At 47.4% G+C, this 22,340-nt stretch overlaps 1 protein-coding gene across 6 annotated transcripts in view; it reads right to left on the bottom strand.

Annotated features, from left to right (window-relative positions):
• Positions 1 to 22,340, bottom strand: part of LOC147100671 (matrix remodeling-associated protein 8-like) — a 110,122-nt gene that overhangs the window by 5,426 nt on the left and 82,356 nt on the right. For all 6 annotated transcript variants that reach the window (XM_085967165.1, XM_085967166.1, XM_085967164.1 and 3 more), the window contains 3 exons: positions 14,234 to 14,665; positions 4,055 to 4,213; positions 2,623 to 2,653 (listed from right to left, as the gene is read on the bottom strand). In XM_085967165.1, coding sequence (XP_085823291.1) covers positions 2,623 to 2,653; positions 4,055 to 4,213; positions 14,234 to 14,665 — 622 coding nt within the window. The remainder of the gene's footprint in view (positions 1 to 2,622; positions 2,654 to 4,054; positions 4,214 to 14,233; positions 14,666 to 22,340) is intronic.

The raw sequence follows: 22,340 nt of genomic DNA, 5'->3' as shown, positions 1-22,340 counted from the left end.
TTCTAGTATAGACCGCTATCTGTATAAAGTTAAAGAAAAATTATTTACTACCGTATATATGCCTATATATAAAGGAACATGAATGTAAAATAAACCACCAGGGAAAAACACTGAACATTCTTACATTCCCTGTAAGCTGCCCATTCTGTAAACAAAGCTCCCCAGAGAGCAGATTTTAACATGCACTGTTTCAAGCAGCACTAATATTGTACACAGACAGGAAGCAGAACATCAAGACCAGAGAGAAGGAGCAGAACATCAGGAGCCTGAGAGAGGGGAATAGGTGACTGGGGGCCTGAGAGTGGGGAGCAGGAGAGTGGGAGTCTGAGAGAGGGAAGCAGGACATCAGGAGTCTGAGAGAGGGGAGCAGGAGAGGGGGAGCCTAAGAGAGGGGAGCAGAAGATCAGGAGACTGAGAGAGGGGAAGCATGACAGAGGGGAGCAGGAGACTGGGAGCCTGAGAGAGGGGAGCTGAAGAGTGGGAGCTTGAGAGAAGGAGTAGGAGATCAGGAGCCTGAGAGAGGAGAATAGGAGACTGGGAGCCTGAGAGAGGGGAGCAGGAGACTGGGAGCCCTAGAGAGCGGAGCAGGAGAGTGGGAGCTCAAGAGAGGGGAGCAGGAGAGGTGGAGTCCGAGAGTGGGGAGTAGGAGACTTTAAAAAAAATATTCGTTCATGGAATGTGGGCGTCACCAGCAAGGCCGGCATTTATTGCCCATCCCTAATTGCCCTTGAGAAGGTGGTGGTGAGCTGCCTTTTTGAACCTCAGAGGGCAGTTAAGAGTCACCACATTGTTGTGAGTCTGGAGTCACATATAGGCCAGACCGGGTAAGGATGGAAGATTTCCTTCCCTAATTAGTGAACCAGATGGGTTTTTACGACAATCTGGTAGTTTCATGGTCACCATTACTGATACTAGCTTTTTAATGACTGGGAACCTGAGAGAGGGGAGCAGGAGAGTGGGAGCCTGGGACAGGGAAGGAGGAGACAGGAAGTCTGAGAGAGGGGTGCAGGAGACTGGGAGCCTGAGAGAGGGGTGCAGGAGACTGGGCACCTGAGAGAGGGGTGAAGGAGACTGGGAGCCAGAAAGAGGGATGCAGGAGAGTGGGCGCCTGAGAGAGGGGAACAGGAGAGTGGGAGACTGAGAGAGGGGAGCAGAAGATCAGGAGACTGAGAGAGGGGAAGCATGACAGAGGGGAGCAGGAGGCTGGGAGCCTGAGAGAGGGGAGCTGAAGAGTGGGAGCTTGAGAGAAGGAGTAGGAGATCAGGAGCCTGAGAGAGGGGAGCAGGAGGCTGGGCGCCTGAGAGAGGGGTGAAGGAGACTGGGAGCCAGAAAGAGGGATGCAGGAGAGTGGGAGCCTGAGAGAGGGGAACAGGAGAGTGGGAGACTGAGAGAGGGGAACAGGAGAGTGGGAGCCTGAGAGAGGGGAACAGGAGAGTGGGAGCCTGAGAGAGGGGAACAGGAGAGTGGGAGACTGAGAGAGGGGAACAGGAGAGTGGGAGCCTGAGAGAGGGGAACAGGAGAGTGGGAGCCTGAGAGAGGGGAACAGGAGAGTGGGAGACTGAGAGAGGGGAACAGGAGAGTGGGAGACTGAGAGAGGGGAACAGGAGAGTGGGAGACTGAGAGAGGGGAACAGGAGAGTGGGAGCCTGAGAGAGGGGAACAGGAGAGTGGGAGACTGAGAGGGGAACAGGAGAGTGGGAGACTGAGAGAGGGGAACACGAGAGTGGGAGTCTGAGAGAGGGGAACAGGAGAGTGGGAGCCTGAGAGAGGGGAACAGGAGAGTGGGAGACTGAGAGAGGGGAACAGGAGAGTGGGAGACTGAGAGAGGGGAACAGGAGAGTGGGAGACTGAGAGAGGGGAACAGGAGAGTGGGAGCCTGAGAGAGGGGAACAGGAGAGTGGGAGCCTGAGAGAGGGGAACAGGAGAGTGGGAGACTGAGAGAGGGGAACAGGAGAGTGGGAGACTAAGAGAGGGGAACAGGAGAGTGGGAGCCTGAGAGAGGGGAACAGGAGAGTGGGAGACTGAGAGAGGGGAACAGGAGAGTGGGAGACTGAGAGAGGGGTGCAGGAGACTGGGAGCCAGATTGGTGCTTGGGAGTCCAGAATAAGAAGGTGAATGAAACTGACACAGGAGCAGATTGAGTGCACTCCCAGGTTGAACCATAGTGTCATCCAATGCAATGTCTTGTGTGTAAGAAGACCCCTTACTCAGGCAACTAGGGTTGGGCAATAAATGCTGGCCTTGCCAGCGACGTCCACATCCCACAAATGCATATAAAAAAACGTTCCACCACACAGGTTCCTCACCCGGCAGGGTGCAACCTCTGCAGCCAGAATCCTTGAGTTCTCCAGGAAAGGAACATGTTTGCTGCAGGCTGAGATGCTTGCAGCTTCAGTATTTGGTTTTCCCTCACCACAAGATGTCCCGCCCAGGATGCAAAGGGGATGTTAAGAACTGCAAACACCATGGTTGAGATCCCTGCAGTACATGGCTGCAGACCTCTATCCAGAGGCCTTTGACCTGAAAGCTGAGTTTCTCTGGTTAGCTGCTCAGGTCATGTGATAAGTGTACAGTTTGTTTGTGCTGGTAGCGAGAAGAGAGCGAACGATGAGTCAAAACTTACGGTTGTGACGTCTTCACATTGTACTGAAGACCTGAAAAAAGGAAAACACAGTTTTGTGCCACTAGAATTCAAAGAGCAGACATGCATCCCACAGCTGTTGCCTGTTCAGTGTGTCTGTGTGACAAAGCGCATTTTGAGCCAAACTATCCAGAGTTTAGGAACATAGAAACAGGAGGAGGCCATTCAGCCTCTCAAGCCTGCTCTCTGCCATTCAATTAGATCATGACTTATCTGTACCTCAAATCCAAACTCTTACCTAACAAAAATCAATCAATCTTGAAAGCTCCAATTGTCCCCCAGCCTCCATGACAATTTGGGGGACACAATTCCAGATTTCTACTACCCTTTGTGTGAAAAAGTGCTTTCTAATTTTGCTCCTGAATGGCCTAGCTCTAATTTTAAGATTGTGGCCTCTTGTTCTTGATGTTTTCAAGATAGGACAGTGGTGCGGTGTACTGATACACACACACACACACAGCCCATGAGGTGAATCTCTGATCTCTTCCAACTTTTCAGGGGAAGGCAGAGAGCACAAGCCAGTAGCTCCCATACAGGAATGGAGGAAGGGGAGAGCAGTAGGAACCTTTCCCACACATCTCCGAGCAACTGGTGATTGAGCAGCACAGAAGGTCCTTCCCCGACCTACCTTATTAACCTTTATACCATGTGCGCTGGGCAGGGGTCTTAAAGGGGGAAAGAGGCAGGGAAATATAAAAGGACACGACTGCTGCCAACGGCATAAAGTAGTTGCGCATACGCAGTTCCAGTGGTTTTTTGTTTGTTCTCGCCGGATTTCCCACAGATTAGTGAGAAAGGTGAGGGATGGAAATTTCAGGTATTGTAAGGTCTGTAATGTGACCTGAAGGTGATATTAGGATGTTGTCAGATTGTAAGAGTTTTATTGTACTCTCACGGAGTGTGTTTATCGCTATCAGGTCCTCGGTCTGTGTCTGTTGTGGTTTGAACATGTGGCTGAACAAAATGCAGGCGCAGGATGTTAGGGTTTAATCAGCTGGGAAAAGGATCATTGAGAAAGAGTAGAGACAGTGCAGAGAGATAGAGGAGCGCTAGACAAAGCGACTGGAGAGGAAAATGAGAGGGAGGGCGGAGAAGGAACGCGAGAAGAGAGAGTGGCAGCAGTGTGATTAATTCATCAGAATGAACTGCTCAAACTTCCAGTACGATTTAACGAGGAAATGTGACTTGAAGGTGATATTAGGATGTTGTCAGCTTGTGAGAGTTTTATTGTACTCTCGCCGAGTGTGCTTATCGCTATCAGCTCCTCTGTCTGTTGTGGTGAACTTTACTTTTTCATATTTGGGACCTGACATTTATGCGCAGAATGCTTCTGCGCAGCTTCTGGTTCGTTGGCAGCAGTCACTCCGAATATAAAATAGGTAACGAGAAAAAATAAGGAAACGACAGATATCACCTCTCTTTCTCTGTCGGTGGGTAATCAGGGAAATGATGGTTATCAGAATGGCCAGGAGCAGTAGCGTTGCTAGGATGTATCCAAGTTGATGAAGGAAATGTGAAGGATGTTCCGGAATAAAAACATTGATGACTTTCGGGACATCAACTGATGTAGATGCTAAAAACACACAAAAAAAAATAGTTTCCAAAAATAAAGTCACTCATTCAAGATTGGAATTCATACATTGTCGACACTGCCTGATCCACTTGTGGCATTGGAGCTTGGTTGTGAAGTCTAGCTGCTTACGTGGCCTTTGCCTTTAAGGACTCTGCTCCAAGTAACTGTACATATTTGTAAATTGAAAGAAAGAAAGAACTTGCATTTATATAGCACCTTTCACAACCTCAGGAAGTCCCAAAGCACTTTACAACCAATGAAGTACTTTGGAAGTGTAGTCACCGTTGTAATGTAGGAAACACGACAGCCAATTTGCGCACAGCAGAGTCCCACAAACAGCAATGTGATACTGACCAGATAATCTGTTTTAGGTATTGGTTGAGGGATAAATATTGACCAGGACACCAGGGAAAACTCCCCATCTCTTCTTCCAATAGTGCCATGGGATCTTTTATGCCCACCTGAGAAAGCAGATAGGGGCCTCGGTTTAATATCTCATCTGAAAGATGGCACCTCTGACAGTGCAGCACTCCCTCAATACACTGAAGTGTCAGCCTAGATTATGTGCTCAAGTCTCTGGAATGGGCCTTGAACCCACGATCTTCTGACTCCGAGGTGGGAATGCTACCACTGAGCTAAGTCTGACACCTGTTGAAATTGCGGAGGCCAATTAGAGGCAGGTGCATTGCTTGTAAGTTTCAGACCCCAGGTTAGAAGAATGTGATGGGGACATTATTGGTTTCTATAGAATAGTGAGTGAGATTGGTCGAGTGACGTCCCTCACCTGCACTTTGTGTGCTCTGTCAATTATTCAAAGATCACTTTCACCCTACAGCAAGCGCATATATATGTATAAAATATGTTGCAGCGAATTTTTACATTGTGGTTTCGATCTGTCTATTATATAAAAGTTTTGAGAAGCATCTGTCACACTTCAAGTGTCACACATGCAGATTCCTATGCCACACTTAAAAACAAGTTATAAAAAAAGAGAAAGAAAGCCAGTTATTTCCTGCAAGTTTCGCTTGATCTCTGACTGACCTTAGTATATGCCTAGGATTGTAGAAATTACAGCAGACGGAGTAATGCGGTCGATCCTAGCTCTTCAACCGGAGCAAGCTGCCTAAGAACAGTCTCTAGTTGACCGCAGGAAGGCACCTTGTGGCCTTAAAGGGTAACAGCAGCTTACAAACAGCTGCAGCTTTGCAGCGTGATAATACATTATGCCTCGCACTCCGTATAAAACATTGTATCATCGACTAATTGTGAGCAACAACATGGGAGATCCAATAATATTGTTAACAAAATTAAGCCAGCAGTAATAGATGTGATGTAAAATTGCTTCATTGTACTGATCAGCAAATTATCACACTGCCCTTGGTTTATAAACATGGTCAGATGACCTCCCTAACCCTTGAGCCTGATGACACCACCCCTTAAACTGAGCCTGAAGCCGGGGTGAGTCTGTGCATGGCATGCTGCTATCCAGTGGCCTCCTCTTTTATAATGTTTACCAGATGGCTCAGTGGGTGAGTGCGCCATGCGGTTTGGTACTGAGCCACATGGGAAGGAAGGTCCCAGGTTTGACTCCCAGTCTAATAGCCGATCTTAATCAGAGCAAAGTGGAGGTGCCGCAATTGGACTCAGTACCCCTGGACTAGGGAGAGGGAAAAGCAGCAAGGATTCTCACCCCAATCACCATCTGGTGACCCCCCCACTGGAAAATCCAATCCATTTTGGGTGGGATTAAGATTTATCCCCATATTATTATATGGATCTGAGTGCTGGAACATGTGAAAAGTTGACGAGAAAAAGATACTAACATGAGAGATAAATTGGTTGAGAGGAATACTGGGAGTATCCAGGATGCAAACATTCCAGAATGATGTAATAAGAACATGGCTGAGACAAGAAGCAATACTTATAAGATCCACAAAAGACGACTGCAATGATTTGGGCACGTTTTTAGGTACCATGTGCTCTTGGATGAGGTATAAGAGGGGGTCCAGTTTTTGTGGAAGCATATTCCACAGAAAGTCAGTCCCTTCAGGAGAGGGGGAGAAACTGGGAATAATCATTTGAAAAGCTTATTTTGGTTATTGCCTCATTCAGTGATTAGTGTTGTTGCAATGACAGTTTTAGTTCCGGTAACATGACCCGTTGGTGCTTTGGGAGGTTAAACGCACTCAGAGCCAGAGAGATCTCACGTGACACATTTCTGATGGTCTTCAGCTGGAACTGCAACGTCCAAAATAAATAGTGCAGCTCTGCGCCCCAGCCCTCTCCCGCCAGACCATATTACCAGAGTTCATGTCTCTGTGAAACATGGCACACCAACACAGAGCAGTCTAGTGTTTGCACAGAGCATTCCCAGGTGCTGGTGCTTGGGAAATGTGAGTTAGGCTGGAAGGAAAAGGAGTTAAGGCTGTCCTACTTTTGGTTCAGACGCAAAACTATGCATGGGGGCTGCCAAGCATGAGAGCCAGGATTAAATAGGCAGCATCACAACCCAGGGAGCTTTCAGGCACACAGACTCCCTGACTCATCCCTGCACTGTAATCTCCTGCCACGTTGATGTGTTCAGCTCCGGGGAAAGTCTATGCGGTGACAATTCCTATGCTGTGGATTTTATTTTCTAATTAGTCTAAGACTTAAAAATCAAACAGAGATTGTGACAGATGCAATCGGTGGTACAGGAGTCATGTCACCAATCACAATATCATACTGTCCTCCTGGGCATTAACCTGGGCACTTTTATTGGGCAGTCAAGTGTCTCATGCACGGCAACAGGCACTGAACTGAGTAAAGGTCTTGTCAGATACTTTACCAAACTGAAATGTTCACTAATTAGAGCCTAAAGTTAAAAAAATGTTACTGACTGTTGGACAAAATGATTGTATAATGGGGTGTATCAGTCACACTGCTGCAAAACAAGGTATCAGTCACACTGCTGTATGCACACTTCCCGCACAAGGACTTTCTGGATTTCCCATTATGCGCTGTTACCTGCCTGGTTTATGGCCAGGAGGAAAGTATGATATTGTGATTGGTGACATGACTCATGCACCACCGATTGCATCTGTCACAATCACTGTCGTTCATCTGGGTGGGACTGCACTCGCCTGGTTCCATTCTTATCTATCCAGTCGTAGCTAGAGTATCACCTGCAATAGCTACTCTTCCTGCTCCCACACCATTACCTCTGGTGTCCTCCAAGAATCTATCCTTAGCCCCCTCCTATTTTTCATCTACCTGCTGCCCCTTGGCGACATCATCCAAAAACACGTCAGACTCCACATATACGCTAACGTCACCCAGCTTTACCTCACCACCATCACCTCTCTCGACCCCTCCACTGTCTCTAAATTGTCAGACTACTTATCCGACATCCAGTACTGCATGAGCAGAAATCTCCTCCAACTAAATATTGGGAAGACGCAAATCATTGTCTTTGGTCCCAGCCACAAACTTCGTTCCCTAGCCACCAACTCGATCCCTCTCCAACAACTGTCTGAGGCTGAACCAGACTGTTCACAACCTCGGTGTTGTATTTGACCCCGAGATGAGCTTCCGACTACATATCCCTGCTATCACTATGACCGCCTACTTCCACCTCCGTAATATCGCCCGACTCCACCCCTGCCTCAGCACATATGCTGCTGAAACCCTCATCCATACCTTTGTTACCTCTAGATTTGACTATTTCAACACACTCTTGTCCAGCCTCCCACCTTCCACGCTCCATAAACATAAGGTCATACAAAATTCTGCTGCCTGTATCCTAACTCACACCAAGTCCCGTTCACCCATCACCATTGTGCTCACTGACCTACACTGGCTGCCAGTTAAGCAACGTCTTGATTTTAAAATTCTCATCCTTGTTTTCAAATCCTCACCCCGCCCTATCTCTCTACCCTCCTTCAGCCCTACAACCATTCGAGATATCTGTGCTCCTTCAGTTCTGGCCGCTTGAGCATCCCTGATTTTAATCGCTCCACCATTGGTTACCGTGCCTTCAGCTGTCTAGGCCCTAAGTGCTGGAATTCCCTACCTAAACCTCTCCGCCTCTCTTTCCTCCTTTAGGACACTCCTTAAAACCTGTCTCTATGACCAAGGTCATCTGCCCCAATATCTCCTTATGTGGCTCAGTGTCAAATTTTGTTTGATAACGGTCCTTGAAGCGCCTTGGGACGTTTTACTATGTTAAAGGCACTATATAAATGCAAGTTTTTGTTGTTGTTTAGAGCATTCACTCGGAGGAGTGAAACGGCCGCCAGAAGTCTGGGTTTTAAAATTAAATTCCATTGTTCCATTTGATTACTGTGAGTTGTCCACTATTCATATTTTTGATGCATTTTCATCAGCAGTAAAGACTGGGCTCAAATCCTACCAGCCCCCCACCCCCTCCTCCTCCCCATCCCTTCCACTTTTGAACTTGGTTAAAATAGATAACACTGTTTCTTGGCAGGACACTGAGCAGGGTTGCTATTCCCAAGGGAGGGACTAAACATCTCGGAAACAATTGTGCAAGAGCCCTGGCACATCTCCCAGCAGCCAGTTACTGAGCAATCAGTAGGGCTGCTTCACCTCCAGCTGGAGGAGACCCTAGAATATTTGACCAAGTACAGCACACGGGTAATGCATTTTCTAAACCAGCCCTCAGTAAAACCAAAACACATAAGCCTCTATTGACCACTTTGAATACTGATTTATCCTAACTTGGACTAACTGTAACTAGCATTTTTAGAAATGGACACAAAAATAAGAGGTCATTCAGCCACTCGAGCCTGTTCCGCCATTCAATTAGATCATGGCCGATCTGTACCTCAACTCCATTGCACGTCAGTTACTCTGTCATCAAGTGAAAGCAACATCCTTGAATTCTTATAGTGGTCCTTTGCACAGCTAATCCTCTACTCAGACACCAAGGCCCATGTGTACCGATACCAACAGTGCACACAGTGCAGTTGAACCATCAACTATCAAATTTCTGAATGTATTAGATTTCTAAACTACAGCCACAACACCCTGGCTACCTGGAATGTCCAGCTGTGAGCACTCCCAGTCATCAACACTGCATTATCAATGGTAACTGTTGTCTTTCGCTCCAATTCAAGGAGAGTTCCTGAGTAAAGTGTAGCCTCCTAGTCTCAAAGCCTTGCTTGACCTTTCTTTTGTGTGTGCCTCTGGAACGAGAACCCAATATCCTTCACTCGTGGATTAGAACAAAGATCAATATGGACGGTGATTTGGCAGTTAGTTGTATCATGTCCAGGAGTCCTGGCTATTGAGCCACTTTTGTTTTGAAATGTTTTATGGATTTAAAAGTAAACATTAAGTTTTTACATCACATCACACTCTCATTTTACAAATTAATATGCTCAAATCATTCTTTTCTTTGTTAAAACAAATTTTCCTGATTGTTGTTTTTCCAGAAGGATGAAGAATACTGAGCTTCTGGAATGCAGCCAGTTCCACATGGTTCCCATATGCATCGAATCGACTGAACAGGATGCACTTCATGCCTCAGAAACTTCTGGAAATTCTTAGAAGCAAACTCTCATAAAACAGCTGGGGATGTAAAACACCTTTTAGAGGAACAACAACGCCATGAGGTGTGGATAATGGAAGAGTAACAGGGAGGAGAGGAGGAAGAAATAAAACCCGAAAGGCAGAGGTAAAAAGATAATAAGAACAAGCTTTGAGTGGCTGGTTGGCACAGCGCTCTCTCCTGCCGAGCCTGTACCAATTAGATGTTGGCTGGGATAAATGATCTGTGTTTTGGAGCAACAGAAGCAGTCTCTTTGATTACATGCAACAGCTTTGATGCTGACATTTTTATTTGCTTGCATTTAATTAAAATACAAACATCCTCTTTCACCTGAGGTTTATTTTTTGAAGGGTTTCTTTAAGACTGGAGCTTTGGGCTGGGGATCCTGAGCACAGTATTGTCGAACAGATGGGAAGATGTCCAACACTAGCAATAGCCAGCCCTTGTTTACTTTGGATTTGACTGCTACTTCCTTACTTCTTCTCCTTTCATAGTAGTGTTCTGGATGGAGCTGGAACAACTGATTTCCCTCATCTGGAGACTTCAGACATTTGTTGTAGCACTCTGGAGCTTGTCATAGCTTTGCAATTAATTAAATTACAATATACTCCTTCCTTGGCCTTTACTGCCCTAAATTAACATATTTCAAGGGTTGGGGTCTCACAATTAAACCCCCTGATTATTGGTGTCTCTCTTTGATGTATTTTTCTTTCTTCTCAGTCTTGCTATACACTGTTTTTGTTTCAGGAAATATCCATCGCATGTGATACAATCATTGTCACTCTCCAGTACCCTTCATAATTCTGCAGCACTCACTGAGCAGAAAGACGGATTGCTCATCTCTTAAGAATCTCTGGGGGGAGAAATGTGACCTAGTTTCACCCTTTTCTTGGGTGAAAAATGGTTTAAAAGATCCAATTTAGCAGGGCCCTGTCCCACGCCCCAAAAAACGCTTGAAATACGTCCGACGCCATATTGGCTTGGGCGGTAGCCAGGCGTTCCTGGTGGCAGCCTTAAATAGGTGCTAGGCCCCTTGCATATGTTAAAGAGAGGCCTAACGTCTGCTTAAGGATCCCTTTCTGAAATTGGTCAGAAACTCAGCTATTCCAGTTCCTTAAAGAGATCGATGAAGTCCGCCAACACAAAGTTTTTTCTTTTTAACTTACTTTAATGTGGAGCAAGAGGGGGCAGTAGTGCTCCTCATGGCTCCACACCACTTTTGTGGCCCGCTGCCAGCATGTGCTCTCGCCCCCCCGCCCCCATCCCACCCAGGACCTACCCGAGGGCCACTGCTGGCCCAAACTGGTCCAGAGGAAACTGGCTAGCTGCTTCAGGAAGCCCAACAGGTGCCCAGGCTCACCAGAATTATTTAGATGGGGCCCGATGCCAATTTCGGACAAGCCTCTGGCTTCCAGCTTCTGTCACATGCTGTGAGTGCGATGACCATTTCAGGTCCAAAAACGGGCCTAAATCTCCCCCCATCTGTCAAACTGCCCCAAACGATGTGAGGGCTGGTCCAACTTCTGATTTCTGCCATACACAACATAGCAGCAGTATTGATAATTACAGAAACTGACAACAGTGAGTTCTTACTGCATTAGAAAACATCCTGCTATTCTCACTTTAAAACAAAACTTGAGGTTTTACTAGACAGTAGATCTATTTTAAAATCTTTAACACAGTGTACTCGCAGATATTAAATCCTTCAGAGATATGAGCTCCTGCCTACTATCTATATGGGTTTTTACCTAAGGGGTATTTGTATAACCGGAGAATGACTTACACAAGAGTATGACCCGTACTTCATTCTATACTATGAGCCTCAAAACACTATAGCTGGTGAGGGATGAGAGGGCTGTCCTATGAGGAGAGATTGAGTAGAATGGGCCTATACTCTCTGAAGTTTAGAAGAATGAGAGGTGATCTCACTGAACCATATAAGATTCTGAGAGGGCTTGACATGGTAGATGCTAAGAGGCTGTTTCCCTGGCTGGAGTGTCTAGAACTAGGGAGCATAGTCTCAGGATAAAGGGGTCGGCCATTTAGGACTGAGATGAGGAGGAATTTCTTCACTCAGATTTGTGAATCTTTGGAATTCTCTACCCCAGGGGTCTGTGGATACGCAGTTGTTGAGTATATTCAAGGCTGATATTGATAGATTTTTGGACTCTAAGGGAATCAAGGGGTTTTGGGGATTGGGCGGGAAAGTGGAGTTGAGGTCGCAGATCAGCCATGATCTTATTGAATGGAAGAACAGTCTCGAGGGGCCGAATGGCCTACTCCTGCTCCTATTTCTTATGTTCTTAGGTCAGCCTGGCAGCAATGACAGTACTACATTGCACTTCCAGCCAGGAGTTCAAGCCCTGCCTGTCATTACCGTTAGTATTTAAAGTGACCCCGATCATGGAGTAGTGCAAATTAACGAGGTGTTTGAACCTCAACGGAACAGAAATGGAGAGCATGGCTGAAGCTTGTGAGTGAGTGACTGGCGCGTGCTGGTTTTTCTCCCTGGGACCCAGTGAGAAAACAAGGACAGTCGGGATTCAGCACTGATTTTTTCTGATTGATGCAATTCTCAAAGCTGCCTAGCACAACAGCGTCATCAAGTGCCTTTTATTCTCATGGTTTATTTGGAAGATCAAATATCTCTGGCACACAAACAAAAAGAATCAATCGCTTCTTTATACAAAGAGTCTTAGTGGAGCATTGTCCTTTTCTCTGAGTCTGAAGCGGTGACTGGAGAATATCATACTGCCCACCTGACATTATCGACTAAATAACAAGAAAAATTACCTAAATCTTTTCTGAACACAAAGGCAAGAAATAGTGTAAGGGTAAAGAGCAGCATGCAAATAAACCCATTCACCAATCACAGCTAGCTCACAATTGAACCCATTCACCAATCTTAGCGAGCTCACAACTGAACCTATTCACCAATCACAGCTAGCTCACAACTGAACCTATTCACCAATCACAGCTAGCTCACAACTGAACCTATTCACCAATCACAGCTAGCTCACAACTGAACCTATTCACCAATCACAGCTAGCTCACAACTGAACCTATTCACCAATCACAGCTAGCTCACAACTGAACCTATTCACCAATCACAGCTAGCTCACAACTGAACCTATTCACCAATCACAGCTAGCTCACAACTGAACCTATTCACCAATCACAGCTAGCTCACAACTGAACCTATTCACCAATCACAGCTAGCTCACAACTGAACCTATTCACCAATCACAGCTAGCTCACAACTGAACCTATTCACCAATCACAGCTAGCTCACAACTGAACCTATTCACCAATCACAGCTAGCTCACAACTGAACCTATTCACCAATCACAGCTAGCTCACAACTGAACCCATTCACCAATCACAGCTAGCTCAGAACTAAATCTATTCATGAACCACAGCTAGATCACAATTTTCCATCTTTTGCATTGATAATCATTTGTTTGGAAAGAATAAACTAGAGTTGGTAGGAGTGTGGCAGAGAGATACGTGCAAGGAGGGAGAGTGGGAATGAAGAGAAGGAAGCAGAGAAAGGAAGGTTCAGTGAGGCTGCAGAAGAATGGTAGACACAGGAGGAGGGAGGAGAAAAATGACAGAACAGGAGGAAAGAGAAGGAAGCGGAGAAGAGAGGGCAAAGGGAAGGAGGGAGGCAAAGAGACAACACAGTCAAAGTTTCAGACTATTTTTACGATTGCTTCTAGTACATCTCTGCATTCAGCCAATAGGTTGTGCATCTAACATCTTCAACAGGGTACAGCCAATAAGATGTCATGATCTGTTAAGTCACACGCTTAACATCCACAATGAGGTCACATCAGAATACCTCCTTAATTGGTTGAAAGTTGCTAATGTCCTCTCATAACAACAACTGAATGAAGAGAGGGTGCTGCAGACCCCTGTTGATGTGCGGTAGGGAGGAGACTGCAGGAAGCTTCCTTCATATCCCGGTGCATAAAGGCACTGAATCATAAAAAAAACCAGGAACGTCGCTAATTCAAATCCCAGCCTATGTTGAGTTAGTTGCTCTCAGCCTTGACAGCAGTAGGTGTGTTACAAGTATTAGCATCCCAGAGCTCGTGATAATTCGCCCAGTGTTCCTGCTCCTAATTGCTATCCAGTGACCCCTATTGAAAATATGCATATTGGCTCAGAACAGGACCAGGCTCAACTGTGATAACATGCTGACACTCCCTGCCTAGACAAACACATGGAGAATGGAACTCTACCCAGCAAGGTTCTGTACCTTCAGGAGAGGAGGAGCATAGGAGCAGGCCATTCAGCCCCTATAGCCTTGGGAGGGGAGGAAGCAGAGAAAAATAAAACTAAGAAACAAGAAATGAGACTGCCCTGCACTTTCTTTGTTGCAGAATGTAACACCTAAAGTGACAGATGAGCTCCTATTGATGTGATGTGTACAATATTATGGAAACATGATATGAAAAAAATCTTACGTGTTTTATGTGTAAAGTTCACTTTGACTGGCTGTGTAATAAAGAGGCTGAAGATGCGTCTTTCATGAATCCCGCAGTAATGGTGGTGCAAATCGCATGAGTAGAGTCCTTCATCACCAAAGCGAAGGTTAGAAATGGTCAGCGAAAAATCACCATCATCGAATGCCGTCTCTGATATATTCATCCTTTTCCTAATAAACTGGGGGCCATAAGATCGCTGTTCCCCGGAAGCGTAGAGGTCAATCAGCCGGTCAGCCTGGTCATGCCAGACGCCAGGAGGTGATCTGTCCCAATGGACCACCTGTTGCTCTTCTTCGCTGTGTCTCTCCGTCCAAATGTGATTGTGATTTTCACAAGGCAGCACCACTGTTGTACCAAGTAAGGCCACCATCACTGCCTTCTCTCCATCCCAAAACTTCTTCACCTTTCTTGCTGTAAGCACAAAGCACACTCAGTTAGGGGTTGTATAAATAATAAATACTAGTCAATCTGTGGTAATAAAAACAGAAAATGCTGGAAATACTCAGCAGGTCAGGCAGCATCTGTGGAGAGAGAAACAAAGTTAACGTTTCAGGTCGATGACCTTTCGTCAGTTCTGTTTGAGTGCAGGTAGTGTCCGGGAATTAATTGGACCAAGATGCAGAGACATAATTCAGTCCTCATTTTAAAGTGATACATTGTGACCTTATTTTTATATTTACTTTATAAATGTCTATGTCCCCTTTTTTAAATGGAAACTGTCAATGTAAAATTATCACACTGTAATTACACTTTCCTTCCAATGGTGGCACTGTAATGCCTCCACTGGCGGGAGGTGTAATTACAGTGTGACAAGTTAACATAAGCAGTTTCCATTATAAATGTAGACATAGAAATTTATAAATGGAAAATGTTAACTGGAAGTTCACACAGAAAATAATATTTTATATATACATGGATTGTTAAAAGGTTAAAATAGGTCAGGCCAAAAGACAAAACCATGGAGAGATGTATTTGTTCCAGGATAAGGTTAAGGGTTTGTAGGTGTGCAAGTCAGCAGAATGTGTTTCGAATGCCTGAGTTTAAATGGTGTTTGATGTTGGGGAAGAACCAGGCTCAGTAGGTCCCTATGCATCATAGCTTGTAAGAACATAAGAAATAGGAGCAGGAGTAGGCCATTTGGCACCCCCGAGCCTGCTCCGCCATTCAATAAGATCATGGCTGATCTGATCTTGGCCTCAACTCCACTTTCCTGCTCAGTCCCCATAACCCTTGACTCCCTTATCGTTCAAAAATCTGTCTATCCCCACCTTAAATATATTCAATGACCCAGCCTCCACAGCTCTCTGGGGGAGAGAATTTCAAAGATTCACGACCCTCTGAGAGAAGAAATTCCTCCTCATCTCCATTTTAAATGGGCGACCCCTTATTCTGAAACTATGCCCCCTAATTCTAGATTCCCCCACGAGGGGAAACATCCTCTCTGCATCTACCCTGTCAAGCCCCCTCAGAATCTTATATGTTTCAATAAGATCACCTCTCATTCTTCTAAACTCTAATGAGTATAGGCCCAACCTGCTCAACCTTTCTTCATAAGACAACCCCTTCATCTCAGGAATTAACCTAGTGAACCTTCTTTGAACTGCCTCCAATGCAAGTACATCCCTCCTTAAATAAGGAGACCAAAACTGTACGCAGTACTCCAGGTGTGGTCTCACCAATACCCTGTACAGTTGTAGCAGGACTTCCCTACTTTTATACTCCATCCCCCTTGCAATAAAGGCCAACATTCCATTTGCGTTGCTAATTACTTGCTGTACCTGCATGCTAACTTTTTGTGTTTCATGTACAAGGACCCCCAGATCCCTCTGTACCACAGCATTTTGTAGTCTCCTTCTGATGCACTATCAATTGCTACAAAAGACTGGAGATTGAGAAAGTAATAGACAGGCTTTTATTACCAAAGAACAGAGCATGCCTCTTGTGGTTGCCTGGTATCCAAAAGGGCCGGGGGCTGCCGAGCAGCGACCTTTATACCCAGCCATGAGGGTGGAGCCAGGGGCGGAGTCAGCTGAGGCATGCACAGACAAGTACAACAATATGCAAGAGTGAACAACAGTACTAACAGTGAACAACAGTACTAACAACAGTGGTTTACCACATTCACCCCTTGTTTAGAATTGAGTCCGGCGGGGTGAAGTGCACTAAAAATTCGTGTACTGAAGTCTATCAGGAGGCCTTGTAAGCCGTCCTGAGCGTCGCAGCAGCGGCGGTGATGGTGCAGCATCCAACGTTGAACCCGGTGTCTCGTTCAGAGGAGGTGTAGCAGGTGGCGGACCCTGGGGCTGCTGCATGCCGTCTACAGGGGTCAGAGCATGGGTAATGGGAGGTAGCGATGGTGGTCTCTCAGAGGCACCCGAAGGTGCGAGGTCTCGTGCGGGGACTGTGTCCTGGGGGTAGGCAGGAGTAGCGGTGGGTGGCGAAGAGGGTGTTTCAGGAGCACCCGCAGGTGCGAGGTCTCGAATGGAGACTGTGTCCTCCCGCCCGTCCGGGTACACCACGTAAGCATACTGCGGGTTGGCGTGGAGGAGGCTCACCCTCTCGACCAGGGGGTCCGCCTTATGGGTCCTCACGTGCTTCCGCAGTAGGACGGGACCTGGAGAAGTCAGCCATGTTGGTAGCGAAATCCCCGACGTGGACTTCCTGGGGAAGGAGAACATTCTCTCGTGAGGAGTGGCATTGGTGGGTGTACAGAGCAGCGACCGAATGGAATGGAGCGCCGCGGGGAGGACCTCCTGCCAGCGGGAGGTCGGAAGGCCCTTAGATTTTAAGTTTAAAAGGACTGCCTTGCAGACTGTCGCATTCTCCCTTTCCACCTGGCCGTTACCCCGGGGGTTGTAGCTGGTGGTCCTGCTTGTAGCAATGCCTCTCGCGAGCAGGTACTGCCGAAGTTCGTTGCTCATAAAAGATGAGCCCCTGTCGCTATGGATATAGCTAGGGAAACCGAACAATGCGAAGAGGTCATTCAGACATTTAATGACCGTGGTACTGGTCATGTCCGAGCAAGGGATGGCAAACGGGAAACGGGAGTACTCATCAATTATATTGAGGAAGTACACATTGTGGTCAGAGGAGGGGAGGGGCCCTTTAAAATCGATGCTCAGCCGCTCGAAGGGGCGCGTGGCTTTGATCAGGCTCGCTCTGTCTGGCCTATAAAAATGCGGCTTGCACTCGGCACAGATCTGGCAGTTCCTGGTCATGGTCCTGACCTCCTCGATGGAGTAGGGCAGGTTACGGGATTTGATAAAATGGAAGAACCTGGTGACCCCCGGGTGGCAGAGGTCATTGTGGAGGGTCTGTAATCTATCAACCTGCGCGTTGGCGCACGTACCACGTGATAGGGCATCTGGGGGCTCATTGAGTTTCCCGGGCCGGTACAAGATATCGTAATTGTAGGTGGAGAGTTCGATTCTCCACCTTAATATCTTGTCATTCTTGATTTTGCCCCGCTGCTTATTATGAAACATAAAAGCTACTGAACGCTGGTCAGTGAGCAGGGTAAATCGTTTTCCGGCCAGGTAATGCCGCCAATGTCGCACGGCTTCCACAATGGCCTGGGCCTCCTTTTCGACAGAGGAGTGTCAAATCTCGGGGCCCTGGAGGGTCCTTGAGAAAAAGGCCACAGGTCTCCCCGCCTGGTTAAGGGTTGCAGCTAGGGCAAAGTCGGATGCGTCGCTCTCCACTTGAAAAGGGAGGGACTCATCCACAGCGTGCATTGTGGCCTTCGCAATATCGCTTTTTATGAGAGTGAAGGCTGCACAGGCCTCTGCTGTCAGGGGGAAGGAGGCGGACTTGATGAGGGGTCGGGCTTTATCCGCATAGTTGGGCACCCACTGAGCATAGTAAGAGAAAAACCCCAGGCATCTCTTCAGTGCTTTCTGGCAGTGGGGGAGGGGGAGCTCCATAAGAGGGCGCATTCTATCGGGGTCTGGGCCGATGACTCTGTTCTCCACTACGCAGCCAAGAATAGCAAGGCGCTTAGTACGAAACATACATTTGTCTTTGTTGTATGTGAGATTCAGCCGCTGGGACGTCCAGAGGAATTTCCCTAGATTAACGTCGTGGTCCTGCTGGTCGTGGCCGCAGATGGTGACGTTGTCTAGATATGGGAAAGTGGCCTGGAGCGCGTTCTGGTCAACCATCCGGTCCATCTCCCGTTGGAAGACAGAAACTCCGTTGGTGACGCCGAAGGGAACTCTGAGAAAGTGATAGAGCCGACCGTCAGCTTCAAAAGCTGTGTACTGGCGGTCCTCAGCCCTGATGGGGAGCTGGTGATATGCCGACTTCAGATCAATCGTCGAGAACACCTGGTATTGTGCTATCTGATTGACCATGTCAGATATGCGGGGGAGTGGGTATGCATCCAGCTGGGTGTAGCGATTGATCGTCTGGCTGTAGTCAATAACTAGGCGCTGTTTTCCACCAATCTTCACCACCACCACTTGTGCTCGCCATGGGCTATTGCTGCTCTCGATAATCCCTTCCTTCAGGAGTCTCGCTACCTCGGATTTAATGAAACCCCTATCCCCGGCACTGTAACGCCTACTTTTGGTGGCGATGGGCTTACAGTCGCGGGTGAGGTTTGCGAACAAGGAGGGGGGGGGAGACTTTAAGGGTGGAGAGGCTGCAAATGGCACGCGGCGGGCGATTTAAAAACTGCTGGCTGCAGACCGTGAGAGGGGGGAGGGGTCCACCGTACGCTAAAGTGACACTCTTAAGGTGGCACTGAAAATCCAACCCCAGTAGGACGGCAGCGCAGAGATCGGGCAGGACCAGAAGTTTAAAATTTTTGTATTCAGTACCCCGCACTGAAAGAGTCACCATACAGTAGCCGCCGACTTCCGCTGACTGGGCTTTGGAAGCCATAGAGATGCGATGACGCGTCGGCAGGACCGGGAGAGTGTAACTGCGCACCGTGTCGGGGTGTATAAAACTCTCCGTGCTCCCGCTGTCAAAAAGGCAGGTAGTGGCGCGGCCGTTTACCGTAATGTCCATCATGGACCTGGACAGTTGATGCGGGAGAGATTGATCCAGCGTCACGGAAGCCAGCGTATGTTCAAGCGCGTCGATGCGGTCGTCCGATGAGGCGGTGGTGGAGTCCGGGTTCCCCGTAACCGAAGTCGGAGGCGTCCAAGATGGCGGACAAAATGGCGGCGCCCATGGTCCCGATCCCCACGCGGCTGGGGGAGCCCAAGATGGCGGGCAAGATGGCTGTGCCCACGGTTCGCACGCGGCGCTGCTGGCGTTAGCGGTCTTCCCTTTGCAGGCGCTAACGTAGTGACCTTTCTTCCCGCAGCCGGAGCAGGTAGCATTCTTCGCGGGGCAGCGTGCTCTAGGGTGTTTAGCTTGGCCACAAAAATGGAATTTTTGCGCCTTGTACATCGCTGCAGCAGTTGGAGGTGGCGGTCCCATGGCCCAAGATTGCGGCGTCCACGGCGCGGGGCGATTAGGGGAGAAAGCGTCCATATTTCTGTGGGCCGCGTCAAGCGAGAGGGACACTGCCTTTGTCAGGTCTATTTCACCCTTCTCCAGCAGCCTCTGCCGGGAGTAGTCGGACCTTAGACCCGCAACGAAAGCGTCTCGTATCAGTCCCTCCGCATGTGCCGCGGCCGATACTTCCTTGCAGTCGCAGCCGCGTCCGAGTACCCGTAGGAAGGCCTCCACCGATTCCCCGGGCTGCTGTCTGCGAGATCTTAAAAGGTGCCTGGCATAGACCGTGTTAACCGGGCGTGCATACTGCCCTTTCAGTAGGTCGATAGCCACTGCGTGGGTCGTCGCATCTTGGATTAAAGTATAGACTTGGTGGCTCACCTTCGAGGCCAGGATTTTCAGTTTATTTTCATCAAGAGTCACGGTCGAGGCTTCCAGATACGCCTCAAAGCAACGCAGCCATTGTGCGAATTTAGTCGACGAACCCGCTTCTTGGGGGTCTAGGTCCAGGCATGTTGGTCTGAGGGCTTGCAGCAGCGCCTGCTGCTCAGCGTTTTGCGCCATCGGTTGATCAGCATCCGCAGCCAACATTTAACTTTGGTAATAAAATTGATGCACTATCAATTGTTACAAAAGACTGGAGATTGAGAAAGTAATAGACAGGCTTTTATTACCAAAGAACAGAGCATGCCTCTTGTGGTTGCCTGGTATCCAAAAGGGCTGGGGGCTGCCGAGCAGCGACCTTTATACCCAGCCATGAGGGTGGAGCCAGGGGCGGAGTCAGCTGAGGCATGCACAGACAAGTACAACAATATGCAAGAGTGAACAACAGTACTAACAGTGAACAACAGTACTAACAACAGTGGTGAACAACAATACTAACAACAGTGGTTTACCACACCTTCCAGTAATTTGCTTTTTTACTTTTCCTACCAACGTGGATAACCTCACTAAGAAGAGGGAAGATTGAGGGAGGTAACAAGTATTTAATAAGTAGCTGATCTATTTATGGTTTTATAAGACAAGGCTCTTAGTGCAGTTTTTGAGTGGATGTTAAATTTCTTCTGGAAATTATAGCTAGACCTGTATCTTAAAAAGGGCAACTGATTAAAACAAATAAGCAATGCCAGGTATGAGAATTACAGTCTGCAAAACTGGAAGGTTTGGCTTTTGTATCGGAGAATGGTCATTTTTTATCCATACTATTCATGTAAGGTTGAACCAGAATTCACAAAATGTGATTGGAAGTTGCATAGTATTTACAGCACAGAAACAGGTCATTCAGCCCAACAGATTTATGCCGGTGTTTCTGCTTCACTCTAGCCTCCTCCCACCTTACTTCATCTCATCCTATCAACATATCGTACTATTCCTTTCTCCCTCATGTACTTATCTAGCTTCCCCTTGAATGCATTTATGCTATTTGCCTCAACTCCTCCACGTGGTAGCAAGTTCTACATTCTAACCACTCTCTGAGTTAAGCGGTTTCCCCCGAATTCCTTATTGGATTTATTGGTGACTATCTTATAATTATGGCCCCTAGTTTTGGATTTCCCCACAAGTGGACACGTCAAGTGGGGTGGGTCTTTCCCAATTGGACCTTTTATGTCAGAATGTGTAATTGTTCACTTGGCTGGCCTCCAGTCCCAGTGCCGATATTTACTGTTTCTCACGGTACCCTGAGAATAATACTCCAGAAGTCTAGCAGCTGATTTCACTCATACACCTTGGGCAATGGAATCATCGAGCTGGCACCTTGTACTCTGGAGTTTGGAGGAAGAGGTAAGAGTGAACAAAGGTGTCCATTCCCATTAGGATTATCGCAGCATTGAGGCAACCTCGAAAAGTGAATCATCTCAAATTATAAATTAAGAGAGTCACCCTCCCTCAGTACAGCCTTCCCACCCCACCCCCTCGGTAGGGTCTCCCCCACACCCCCTCGGTAGGGGCTCTCCCCCTTGGTAGAGCCTTCCACTAGGCAGAGCTCTCCCCCCGACCCCTCGGTAGAGATGCCTCCCAGCTAACGGTGGTTTCTCCCAATGTTTCATCAGATGCTTTCAAAACCACCCCAGTCACAGAGCAATTGTGTTTCTCCCTGTTCTTTCACTTTTCTCCTATCTTATTTTTGCCTTATTGAAAATGTTTCCAATCCACTTTTCCTTACGACCCATCCAAAGTGGGTTCATAGGTGACTTCCTCCCACACCCTTCCACTTCCCTTCTGAATCGCGTTGTTGGGATGGGGGACGTGTCAGTCAGTGGCTGCATTACCCTCCTTGATAGGGATCACCCTCTTGCAATCTCCTAGCCAGCAACATGTATCCTAACCCCCTCCACCCATCCCATCATGGCTTTGACCCATTTGTTTACAGAGCTGTTCAATCGTCTGCTTTTATCAAGAGCACGATGTAAGGAAATATTAAATATTATAGGTTGACAACTTGACATAAATAAAGAGCATCATGGTATAGTTAGCAAATGTGATTAACTACAAAGCTTGCAAATTACCTGAAAGATGAGGATTAGAGTAGTTTGGCAGTGTTAAGGTTAAAATAGATGTGTCATGAAAAGTACTGAGACTAGATCATGTTAGATGAACTGGAGCATGAAACAGCAGCTAGCAGTTTCGCACCAAAAAC

The sequence above is a fragment of the Somniosus microcephalus genome, chromosome 25, assembly GCF_052327205.1.
Source record: "Somniosus microcephalus isolate GS21.2 chromosome 25, FLI_Smic_1.0, whole genome shotgun sequence".
Lineage (NCBI taxonomy): Eukaryota > Metazoa > Chordata > Chondrichthyes > Squaliformes > Somniosidae > Somniosus > Somniosus microcephalus.
This window is presented reverse-complemented; position numbering and strand designations above follow the sequence as displayed.